This window comes from Carassius gibelio, chromosome B17 (assembly GCF_023724105.1).
Source record: "Carassius gibelio isolate Cgi1373 ecotype wild population from Czech Republic chromosome B17, carGib1.2-hapl.c, whole genome shotgun sequence".
In the NCBI taxonomy this organism is placed as follows: Eukaryota; Metazoa; Chordata; class Actinopteri; order Cypriniformes; family Cyprinidae; genus Carassius; species Carassius gibelio.
Window position 1 is genome coordinate 13,689,036 of NC_068412.1, and position 13,140 is coordinate 13,702,175.

Sequence of the window (13,140 nt, forward strand, 5' to 3'; positions counted from 1 at the left end):
CCCAACCTTGCGCTTGCTTGCTAGCGCAGTGCTCTACCAGTTGAGCTACAGGAAAATACAAAAAATAAAAAATAATTACAGTTTACTGAAAATACTTAGCATAACCTTAAGATGAGAAGAAATGCTAAGAAGAAAATTTTATTTTTGTGTTGGACTGTATGTTTGTACCCCACTTTAGTATCTTATCACTGAAGTTTAACGTTTTCTTGCAAAACTAATCTTTGCTCACAGGTTTTATAATCTTCACTGTCTTCAAGAAACTTTATCTGGGTGATTTCTCCCTTTATCTCAACCAGCTTTGCAATGTCTGATCCTTTATCTGACAGTCTCTTATTCTGTCATATTTAAGTAATGCTACATATCACTTTATATTAACACTGAAATGTTGATAATGCATAAATGATCTATTTAATTCCCTGTCGATGTTTTTGTTGCTATTATCTCTAACATCTCAAGTTATCCTGATGCATCTTCTTAAATATAGTATAATTGACTATTTAAAAATTCTAATCAATTTTATAAAATTAACACCATGGTAAGCAATAATGTTGCTTCTCAAGTCAGCTGAAAGTCTTATTGTTGCTACCTTAGACTAAGAAAAAAAGATTGCGACATCTCACAAAACACAAGAGGGCGAAATGTACATATTTACAAAATGTGTAAATATCACTGATCTATAATATAGAAAAGTGGAAAATATGAGAAACGTGAAGAACTTGCTGTTGAATTCTGTAATTTTGAACGTTCAATTGAAAAAACAACAACAACACAAGAGGCGGGGCTACAGGCATGTACGGCCTTCAGCAATTGGCTGCCTCGAATCACGTGTGTAGTTGTCAAGATGGCGTCTCCGAATGGAGGTAAATTTTAATTCCTCTTTTCTCTGGTAACATTAGTTGTAATCATACTAGTGCACATAACCGATTAAACCTTATAAACTGTTATGCTAGTCAGCATACCCTCTTAATGAATTGATTAATTCAGTTTCTAAAAAGGCTTTTCTCTTGGAACAGCGTCATAAAATTGTTTAGTCAGTCATAACAAGCTAACTTACGTGTCAAGCGACATCGGTTACTATATTAAATATTATACGAAGTTATTGATGCAGGGGTTATGTGGAAAAAGTGTACTTTTGTATCTCGCTTCTATTTTTAAATATGTATTATTTTGTTTGTTTATTTTACCAAAGCATTGCTATCCAGTGCAGCTAGCTCAGCTGGATCACATCAATACAAACATAACCTAACCTCTCCTCTAATCATGTGACTCAAAGAATAACATTATTTCTCCAAAAGTTACAGCATTTAAACTTAAACCAATGTCTGAATAAAAAAAAAATGGCATGTGTCATTTATTTATTTATATATAAATATATTTATTTATTTATTTTTTAGATGGGGACTTTGAATCATCTCTGCTAAGTTTTGAAAAACTTGACCGAGCTTCACCTGACCTTTGGCCGGAGCAGTGTAAGTTTGAGTGTCTAATAATTACTGATTTTAATTCCAATAACATATTATAAGATGTAACATTCACACGTTTCCAAATAATACCCTAATGTTTGTTGAAAAACAAGCATGTTTAAATATTTGTAAAATATTTTTTTCTTTTCTAATGTACCCTTGAATTGTTTATTTTTGTAAGTCCCATGTACTTGTTTAACATTTTAACAGTACCGGGTGTTTCTGAATTTGCTGCATCCTTCAAAAACGTGAGCAAAATACCAAATTATACAAATGCAAATATATATTTTTTTAAAAAGTTTGCATTCAGACATGAAATTGAGACTTCTGTTTGTTGTTCCAGCCAATCACGAATTCTCCGCCCAAGTGGATGGCTGAACTGGAGTCGGAAGATATTGAAATGTTGAAAGGTCTGTTGCCTCTTTCATAAAACCAAAACAAATAAAAACTAATTGGTGCATAATTTTAGCATGTTTATTTTATGGACCGGTCTGATACATGCTTTCTTAAATTAAAGAGCTTAATATGGTTGGAGAAATTGCAATATGAATTTAGAAAATCAGTGGTATTATTATTTTTTGTGTGTTTATTATGATCTTTTCTTATTTTTGGCATTGGCACTACAAACATCAGTCTTCTTATGTTTGTTGTTGTTTTCAATTAGAATTAGGAAGTTTGACCACAGCTAATCTGATGGAGAAGGTGAAGGGACTGCAGAATCTGGCTTATCAGTTGGGTTTGGAAGAATGTAAGTAATCTTAGTTTCTTTGAAACCTTTAGACCATTTGTGCACTAAGAAGTGGCTTGTAGACTTTGTAAATCCTCCACTAGATGGCGATATTAGCCAAGAAGAGCTGCTATTAACCATTTTCTCCTGCTGTTAACTTCATGATAGAGGTTCTTTAAAACATATACATTATTATAAACAATCTAGCACCTAAATCCTCTGTAACGTACCAGAAAAGTGACTTATTTATTTATTTATATTTATTCAGTTATTTTAGTTGGTAAGTCCTAAATAAATCCCCACTCTACATTTAAACAGAACTGGCTTGTCGCCCAGTAGCTCTGAAAGGTTTTTTCACAGAATTGCTAGATGTAGTATTAATCCAGACTGGCAGGATTACAGAAAAGAGAAGTGTTCTGAAAATGGCCATCAAATGTACAAATATTGTGTAATTTGTAAAGTAAGTGAGTTCTGACATTTTGATCTTTTCATGGCATGTTCAGAATAATCCCTTAGCAGCCTTCCTTTCAATGAGAAACTAGGGTGAATCTAGTTAAATCTCACACTCAAAACTATAAGCAGTCTGCTTGAATTTGCCATATTATGTTGAACAACTTTATTCTGAACTTGTATAAATGAAATTTCTCACTGACCTGAAATATTCTTTCCTGTATTACTCTTTTAAATTTGAGTAGAGATTTTTTCAAATTGATATTTTTAATATCACATCTCATGTTTCTAGTACGTTCATCATTTAATATTGAAAACATCTGTGTCCAGTGTCAACTCTCTAGGGTAAAGGTGCCACTTTTATATACAGCTTCCATGTTGCTTTTTCTATGTAAAAATGACCTTTTTCTACAAATGGAAAGGCCTGAGTCGGTTCTGCCTGTATTTAATATCTTTGACTTTGCACTCAGTATGCTTTCTAGCAGTGTAATAATTCAACCTAGATGTCTCCACCCTCCTGTTATTTTGTCCTCTGCTTGTTCATGATGTAGGAATGCAACGCTCCAAGACATTTCTTCATTTTAACAGGAAGAAAATTAATTTCCCATGTTGAAAGCAGGTCTTTTCCATCTAATATATAATCTGTGCACCACAAAACTGTGATTTAGTGTGAGTTTGATTGCGCATTTGTTTCTTCTATATCTTTGGCTATACCCACCCACTGGTTACCTTAGTCTCTGGTTAGACTTGGTCCTGTAATGTGGAAAATATAGTGGTGAAGTGATGAGAGGTCGCCTTGTGAGCTCACTGCTGATTTGTAAAATCTCCATCAAGAGAAAATGATTAAAGTCGGCTCGTTCAACCAAGATTATGCCAAACAAAATTTGTCACAGCTTTATGCCATTGAGCGAAATAATACTCAGCTGCATGAGCTCCACAAGTTTAGCATAAAACCGAATGATCATGTTCTCAAGCATAATTTGAGAATGATCCAACGAGCATTTTGTGCTTTATTGGGAACAAGAACGTCTGACCATCAGTTGGTGTTTACATGATCGATATAGTTAGATTAGTAACCTAGAAAGTGCAAAATATGAAATATAATATTCATTAAGCTGTTAAGAATTTGAAAGAGGGAATACTTCTATTCGGGACAATTTAAACTGGTCAACATTTTACAAAAATATTATTTTAAAATAATAACATTTGGAAAAAAAAAATTATATATATTATTATTATTTTTTTTTACACATTAAAACATCCTGACATTTTTTTTTATCATAGTTTCCAAAAATATATAGCAGCAAAACTCTGTTTCTTGGGCAGAAAATGGGCATATTAGAATAATTTCTGTAGGATGATGTGACACTGAAGACTGCAGTAGTGATGCTGAAAATTCTGTTCTTTTAAATTACAGTTATATGTCACCTGTTTTTAATCAAACTAATGCAGTCTTGCAGAGCCTAAGAGACGTTATTATTACAAAATCATACAAACCTTTAGTGTACATCATAATGTTTTTTTTTTTTGTAGTACATGGTTCAAATTCAAAATGTGGTCTCTGGCTTTTACACATTTGCAGATCATTTAAAGACCTGTAACATGAACGTAGAAGAATTTGCTGTGCTTACATCAATTGGTTCTATTACAGAATTGCGTTCTGCGTCCTCTCAGTATTCTATAATTAAATACGGTAAAGGTATTTTAAATAAGCCTCCCGGTATGTAAAGCCTCTGCACTGAGGAGGAGACTGATATGAAATTACGATTATCATTCGGCTCAGAGCAGCATTTAACGCGGCGCCCTTTAATGTGGTGTGGTTTAATTTTCTTCCTTCTCCTAGCTGTCAGGAGAAGCCTTGTAAATCTGAGCTACTTTTTCATCATGTTTCTTTCTCTCTTCAGCGCCTTTAAACGAGCTGACGAGAGCTAGTGTTAGGAGACGGGAGGGTGAGGAGGAGGAAAAAGATTTACCGCACCTTTGACACGACGGCCATTAAAGTCCTGATCTGGTTAATGGGGATAATGTAATCAGGCAGTGAAAAGTCACCCCAAAGGCAAGGTTATCAGCCACACATTTGTTTTAGATATTTATTTCGACCTTCAGGTACATGCAGATGCCAAACCTTTAGATGCATTAGACGCGTATGTTTGGGATGAAAATATGATCAACAGCAGCATAAATTAAGCTTTGATTAATCGTGTACTTATGTTAAGCTTAAAATTTATCAATAAGAGTATATTAAGTATCCTAATGGCTTGATCTTTAGAGAATCAGCACATTTTCATTTGGAACTGCTACATGAGGGGTGCGACCGTAGGCAGATAAGGCTATCATGTGCATGTGTGTGTATTTATTTGTGTGTGTGAGCGTGACATGTGCCACACCGGTCTCCTTGGGGACGTTTACCCCTCCTCTCCTAGCTGAGTGACGCTGATCAGGGTCGTTGTGGGAGGGCCTGACGCGTGCCTAGTACCCATCTGCTGCGGGCCGTGATGAATGCTGCTGTCGGGGGGCTGCTGAGCATGCTCATCAGGCCCCTCCGCTCCCACAGCACCAGTCACTACACTGATAACTACTGTTATTGAAGGTAATTGAATGGAGAGTGTTCCTCTGGGACAGCCAGGCCTCAGGCGATGCTGATGATATCTCCGATTCCACTGCGGCGGCTTGCACAGATGATGTAACACACTTGTTTCTACTTGAGGAATAGTGGGGGTGTTTTTTTAAATGGGGCGTCAGATAATCTGGAAACATCTTGTAGGTCTAACAAAATTTATATTTTGTGTGTTTAGTAGCAAAAATAAGCAGCAGGATCATAGGACATTTTATATTTATTATTAATAGTGCCTACTAAGAGTTTTCAAAACTCCCTAACCCTGAGGATTAAACCTAATTAATATCTCAAACTGTGCAGCTGTTTGAGAAGAGGTGTGCTGTTACTTTTGGGATTTAGCTATGTAACTTTCAAACTTCTTTGTAATTATATAGAAAAACACTGGCAATCATCCCAATATCATTCCGGCAAGTTTTGTAGTAGCACTCAAATAAATATAATTAGTTTAATGTTTCCCTGGACCGATATCTTGATTGTTGTCTATTACAGATGCGACGATAGGAGCACATATGGCACAAGAAAAAGTAAGAGTGTCCACGATAAGAAAACTAAAGTCTTTTAGAAATCTAAAACAGTACATACAATCGAATAATGTGCCATGTTTTATTTTTTGTTTTGTTTTTAAGTTACTATTTGTATTTATGGTGGTTTCATGTGGTTTGTGTACCATTTTCAAGAAATGTCTCTAGACATGTCATGTAGTGTAACTATCAAGTCAAATATAATAGTTTGAGTATTAAGTAATATTTATATAGTTTGCACATTTCTTTACACTTTAAATACATGTGAGTGTGCATATCTTAATCATGTTTTTCGAATGCATTATTTAGTGTTATAAAATTGTTATAGTGTGTGTGTGTATATCTAGATATGCATATTATATATATATATATATATATATATATATATATATATATATATATATATATATATATCACACACACACAAACATACATATTTGACCCGGGACCACAAAACCAGTCTTAAGTGTTAAGTAGCAATTGAGATTTATACATCAACTGAAAGCTGAAAAAATACACATTCAGTCGATGTATGGTTTATTAAGATCAGATGTGAAGTGTATACAGTATACATAATAAATAATTAATTTATAATCATGTTTTTGGGGAGTTGCACCACATGACATTTTACAACCCGATCTAGCCTTGCCACGTAATAAAAGAGCCGGATTATTTGATATTTTATCCGACCTAGACATGCAGTCATAAGGGTCTGCAGAAGTCCTTTCCATGATGTCAGTTTCTTCTTTTTTCTACGTTTCTGCATTTTGGTCATACCACTTTTTTTTTTTTTTTTTTTTTTTGACTAAAGTTAAATATAATTGATAATATTTTGAAGTTTAGCAGTTCAAAAGCTTTGCTAAAATATTATCCAGAAGAAATAATACTAAAAGATCATGCAAAACTCTTTTACTATTTGATTGTTAAATGATGTTCAGTCTATTAATCCTATTTACTGCATTAAAATGTCAGGAGAGTTATTTTTGATGACTTTAAAACCTCAAAAATATCTCAAATTAAAAAAAAAAAGTAATATAAATGAATTTGAATTTAAAAAATGCACATTACATAGGAAAAATATTGAAGTAGTTGTATAATTAACTATATTTTTGAACAATTTAATAGATCCTCACAAAAATGTGGTGTCATTTCACTGACCCATACATGGTGCTTCATACAGTAGGAAAATGCATCATGCTAAAAGTTAAAGATTCAGAATTAGGAACAAAACTTTGGATCGCAACATCCAAGAACCTCGTGTTGTTCAGTCTGTTCTTGCACCCAGTATGAAGGTCACACCCGTCCAGCGCTAATGGCCCCAATGTTCACCGCCTCCTCCCCTAGATCAATCTCTTCTCTATTAAGCGGAGTGTGTGTCGCTGAATATGATTGCAGTGATGCTACCCTACCCTAGTAATGTGCTTCCATCAATCCATCAGAGACACCCGACCGCGGGGGCAAGCAGTTATGAAGTGCTGCTAGATGACAGGCTGAGCTGGGGGAAAGCTCTCCTCGACTTTACTCTCCTCTGTCTTCCTGTCCTCTCGTCTTCCCCTCCCTCACACACTACTCCTGCTACTCCTGCTGCTTTATGGCCATTACAGTACCTGACTTAAGAGGGGAATGTTTGTGGAATCACATTCATTTCCTTCATTTCTTATGATAATTTCTTAATTTCGTCAGACCTTTCGACCGCGCAGATACATCCGAGCTCGGCTCAGATTTGGACCAGCGCAGCGGGAGAGTGGAGGAAATTCATCAAACTTGTTCTCCCTTCTCCGTTTTAGCCTCCACCTCTGTCAACAGATCGGAAATGACACCTTATTTCCATAAATACATTAGGAATTCATTGGATTTTCTTTCCTAGCTAATCATAGCGCCTGTGTGAAACCTTTTAGGGTTTTTAATGAATGAATTTTGACTGATTGCCTATTAATAAGGACTCTTCTTGAACAGGGATGGCTGGCGTTCTTGAGCGCGCGTGTGTGTAATGATTCGTGGTGTCAAGCGGTTAGAGGGAGGGGTGAGAAGAGGAGCGCTCTCGGCTGGGACATTAAGAGGAAGCAGTGGCTCCCTTGGGAAATCACTCACCATGTCTGCATCTTAAATATCTCTGTGAAGTATCAATAAGTAGGTAATTGAATTTTGAACACAAACATGAGCATCAGGTGTATTTGTTCCAACGCGTGGGGCGAGAGGGTGGGTTTGTGTGCGAGCGTGTGTCTGTCCTCCCCCGTCCCGTGAGGTTTAGGCAGCGAGAATGGATGTTAAATCTATTAAATAAAGATTACTCCCTGTAATAGCCAAGTGGCAGTTTCGGATGCGCAACAGGGGCACGATTAGTGTGTTTGACTTCTAATGAAAGTGAATTGGGGCAGTCAGCTTTTGGAGAGAATTCAGTTTAAGGTCCTGGGATTCGTTTTCTGCTTTGGCTTAAAAACAAACCATCTTGTCTCTAGATGTGCTTTATTGGCCTCTAAAAGATGCTTACATCTCCCAAGATAAAAGTGCATTTGTTACAGTTATACTGCATTGATTTTGAAACAGAAAAGTTTAATGTTAACATATAATTGATCATATTTCACTTAATGTGTTGCTTGCAAACTTTGCATTTATTATTTAATATACATACATGAGCTCTCTCTCTTTCTCTGTGTACATTACATTTGAACTCCATTATATTTTAATTAAAAATTATAGCTGTAATTGTACATCTATAATGTTAAATTATTCATCCAAACACTATATTAATTTATGAATCTATTATTAATATATGAATAAATAAATCCATATACATGCATATACATTCAGTTATACGAGTATTAATGATATATTATTGTATAATATATCACATGCTTTGATGCATGTAATATATTACCTGTATTTTACATTTTATTATATATTTTAACTATATTTTAGTTAAAAATGCATGTAAAATACATGAAATCTGGATTATGTAATCATATTCCAAATATTAAGTACCTGTATAGTATATTACATAATAAACTATACTATTATATTATTATTTTACAGTATGTAACGTACAGTTTAACATACATATGTGGACATATCAAAAACATGTATAGATGTGTATATTTATCTTTGAATATATAATCTGCTCGTGTATCAGCTCACCTGTCTCAATGTTGTTTTGCCTATTAACTCATCACGAGGCATATTTGCTTCATTCAAATATTAATGAGTGAAAATACAACATAATATGGCCTCTGGAATCCATAATATGCCATTTAGTATGGACGTCACCGGCAACAAGCTGCTGATTAACTAAGTACAGAATTAGTAATTGACCTTTCTAATCAACTAAACAAATCTCTAACTCCTGCTAATCAGTATTGATCTGCACCGTCCAGTGACAGCACCAGCTTTGTGCGTGTGTGTTAATGCTCATACTTTTGTGTGTGTGTGTGTGTGTGAGGCTAGCTGGCAGGACCCTGTACACTCCCCTTTTTTAATCTAACTCACTCAATGCAAATCATTTCCCTTCTGCTCTGACGGGAATTGAGGATAAATGGAAATCTAATTAATGAGTGGATCAGAGGGGTGCACTCTGGTGAAGGGGTCTCATGGGAGAATTCTTAGCCAGACAGACTCCTGTATTGTTTTGGACAGAAAATGTGACTGAGATTGGGCGAGGGGTAGTAAGAGTAAGAATGGGGTTGTTAGTTCAGCTATGACAAAGCTCTTTCCCCCGGTTTGTGGACCCCTCCAGAAACCAGCGGCCCATTTAACAAAGCGTTAGCCGCCCTATCATTAGCCGCCCTTTAAACCTGGGATTAAGACACACATTCACTTATGGAAGCACTTAAGGCACTAATCTCTTACAGTGTGAATGCTTAATGACTGTATTCTCTTATAATGCCTCCGTTACTTAAGTGTTTCACTTACAATATCCGTTTTGTTAATACACTGAAGATTAGGTTGCATTTCAGGCTTTACTCCTAGATTTCTCAGGAATCTAATAGTCACGAGTCAAGTGTTCATGTGTCTACTGTTTGAGCGTATGAATCTTAAACGAGATTCTTGAGTCTTGAATATGCCACGGAAAATATCAATAATCCAACTGCACTTCATTCCTGTGAATTTACCTCGAAATATTATTGAGGGTATTTCGTAACCTTTAATTCATGTACAATGCATTTTTTATGTATTGAATAATTTTTTTTTTTTTTGTGTGCTTGTTAAATGAGCTTGATTTAACACTGGTTATGATACACAACGTTACATTCAATGTATGTGTGTGATGAAAAAGTCAATTAAAAAGAATATTAAAATATTAGTAAGGTGTGTAGTAAAATATATTAATAATATTTTTATTGTACTGATATACAGGTGAATCTCAATAAATTAAAATGTCGTGGAGAAGTTTATTTCAGTAATTTAACTCAAATTGTGAAACATGTTTGTCAGTGCACACAGACTGAAGTATTTTAAGTCTTTGGTTCTTTTAATTGTGATGATTATGGCTTACATTTAACAAAAACCCACCAATTATCTCAACAGATTAGAATACTTTATAAGACAAATAAAAAAAATATATATATATTTTAGTGAATTGTTGGCTTTCTGTAAAGTATGTTCATTTACTGTACATGTGCTCAATACTTGGTAGGGGCTCCTCAATTCGGCGTGACATGGAGGTGATCAGTGATCAGATGTGGCACTGCTGAGGTGGTATGGAAGCCCAGGTTTCTTTGACAGTGGCCTTCAGCTCGTCTGCATTGTTTAGTCTCTTGTTTCTCATTTTCCTCTTGACAGTAGCCCATAGATTCTCTCTGGGGTTCAGGTCTGGTGAGTTTGCTGGCCACTCAAACAAACCAACACCATGGTCATTTAACCAACTTGTGGTGCTTTTGGCAGTGTGGGCAGGTGCCAAATCCTGCTGGAAAATGAAATCAGCATCTTCAAAAAGCTGGTCAGCAGTAGGAAGCATGAAGTGCTCCAAGATTTCTAGGTAAACAGGTGCAGTGACTTTGGTTTTCAGAACACACAATGGACCAACAACCAGCAGATGACATTGCACCTCAAATCATCAGACTGTGGAAATTTAACACTGGACTTCAAGCAACTTGGGCTATGAGCTTCTCCATCCTTCCTCCAGACTCTAGGACCTTGGTTTCCAAGTGAAATACAAAAATTGCTCTAATCTGAAAAGATGACTTTGGACCACTGGGCAACAGTCAAGTTCTTCTTTCTCCTAAGCCCAGATAAGACTCCTCTGATGTTGCCTGTGGTTCAGCAAATTCCTTATGTCTGTGTGTGGTGGCTCTTGATGCCTTAACCCCAGCCTCAGTTCATTCCTTGTGAAGTTCACTCATATTTTTGAATCGATTTTGCTTGACAATCCTCATAAGGCTGTGGTTCTCTGAGTTGGTTGTGCATCTTTTTCTTCCACACTTTTTCCTTCCAATCAACTTTGTTAACATGCTTGGATACAGCACTCTGTGAACAGCCAGCTTCTTTGACAATGAATATTTGTGGCTTACCCTCCTTGTGAAGGGTGTCATATCAGCAGTCTTCCTCATGATTGTGGAGCAGGGCTCAGGAAAACTTTGCAGGTGTTTTGAGTTGACTAGCTGATTGGCATGTCACCATATTCTAAATTGTGGAGATCGTGAATTGGTGGGTTTTTGTTAATTGTGAGCCAAAATCATCACAATTAAAAGAACCAAAGACTCAAACTACTTCAGTCTGTGTGCAATTAATTTATTTAATACAAGAGTTTGACAATTTGAGTTGAATTACTGAAATAAATTAACTTTTCCTCGACATTCTAATTTAATGAGATGCACATGTATATTTGAAATTTTACTATATTTTAAATGTGTTTTCTGTTGTAGGGTCATTAAGATTTTTTATTTATTGAAAGAAACATACTTTTGTACAGCAAGCTTGCATTAATTTACATTACAAAGTGACACTGAAGGTGCTACAAAAGACTTACATTTCAAACAAATGCTGTTCTTCTGAAATGTCTATTGATATGAAAAAAATCCTCAAAAAGTGTATTATGGTTTCCATAAAAATATTTAGCAGCACAATTGTTATCCACACTGATAATAGTAAAAAAAAAAAAATGTTTCTTGAGCAAAAAATCCACATAATAATGATTTCTGAAGCATCATGTGAAACACTCTAGACTGCAGTAATGGCTGCTGAAAATTCAGCTTTGCTGTCACAGGAATAAATACAAAAAAATCAAGTCTATAAACATAGAAAATAGTTATTTATAAATGTTAAGAATTTTTCGCAATATTACAGCTTTTACTGTATTTTTGACCAATTAAATGCAGCGTTGGTGAGCATAAGAGACTTATTTCAAACCCAGACCTGTATTTGTTCAGTTTTATCACCTTATATCCTCTTGAGTTGCTCATTTCTTTGACTTTTCAAATCCAGTCTTTTTAATATTTAATTAAGATATTTGAAGAGACGATATGAAAGTTATTAAACAATCTGAATCCAGGTAGCATCAAGTTTAATCCAGCGATAGACAGCTGACACTTGTGCCTGTCATTAAGATGCCACACAGGGCAGCTCATCTAAATTACAATCCTCCACATTATTTCATTAGCTGGCGCCCAACACCATGGCTGACCCTGTTCCTCACACCCATCCCTTGCCGGCTGAAAAACACACTCAGCAGCTCATCAATGCCTGTGTTAGCCTGACCACAGATGGGGTCATAGCCGTTACACCTCCATTTCTAAACCACCAGGACAATGTCCTGTAGATTATGTAGATGGAGCTTTGAAAATGAAGATGAAAAAATGAGTTAATTAGAATAAACTTAATGATCTGCATTATAATTACTCTCCCTGATAAAATATGCCATGGAACGTTACTTTAATCTGTGTCTGATATTATAATAACCTATTGACATTTTTCCTTTTCCAGCTCGAGAAATGACAAGAGGGAAATTCCTGAACATCTTGGAGAGACCCAAAAAGTGAAGACCCAGATGGTGATTGTGAGCTTGTAAGGCAGAAAACAGTAGCATGATGCACTAAACGCTTTCCCTAATATTCAACTAATTTGGGGTCAAAACATCATGACACCACATTGTTTTTTGTATATAAGTTTAATTTCTTTAAACGACAGGTGCGGAGTAGAAAGGATAAAAGGATATTGGTGTGCTTTTCAGTAAATGTTCATAAATGTATTTATTTTTCGCTCTACAGTTGAATACAACTTGAGTTGTTTTAATAAAAAATACAGTGTTGTTTAAATAAAGTACAATTGGTTGTGCTCTTGTCTACATGCCCCTCCTAGATTTTTTTGTTGTTGTTTGTTTTCAACATTTTAAAGACGCTTTTGGCATCATTTAGCGCAGCTTTGTTTCCT

The 13,140-nt window shown here is 35.5% G+C and overlaps 1 protein-coding gene across 1 annotated transcript; it reads left to right on the forward strand.

The window, feature by feature from the left end:
- The first annotated feature begins 789 nt into the window (after nucleotides 1–789).
- LOC127975920 (protein lin-52 homolog) lies at nucleotides 790–13,054 on the forward strand. Its single transcript, XM_052579979.1, has 6 exons — nucleotides 790–860; nucleotides 1,395–1,469; nucleotides 1,674–1,711; nucleotides 1,807–1,873; nucleotides 2,128–2,211; nucleotides 12,694–13,054. The coding sequence occupies exons 1-6, from the start codon at nucleotides 842–844 to the stop codon at nucleotides 12,747–12,749; spliced, it is 339 nt and encodes a 112-aa protein (XP_052435939.1). The 5' UTR covers nucleotides 790–841; the 3' UTR covers nucleotides 12,750–13,054.
- Nucleotides 13,055–13,140: the final 86 nt, after the last annotated feature.

Excerpts from the sequence above, each read along its gene's own strand:
- LOC127975920 (XM_052579979.1), top strand. Across the intron at positions 1,874-2,127 it reads AGATATTGAAATGTTGAAAG|AATTAGGAAGTTTGACCACA; the intron begins GTCTGTTGCCTC and ends GTTTTCAATTAG. Across the intron at positions 2,212-12,693 it reads TCAGTTGGGTTTGGAAGAAT|CTCGAGAAATGACAAGAGGG; the intron begins GTAAGTAATCTT and ends TTCCTTTTCCAG.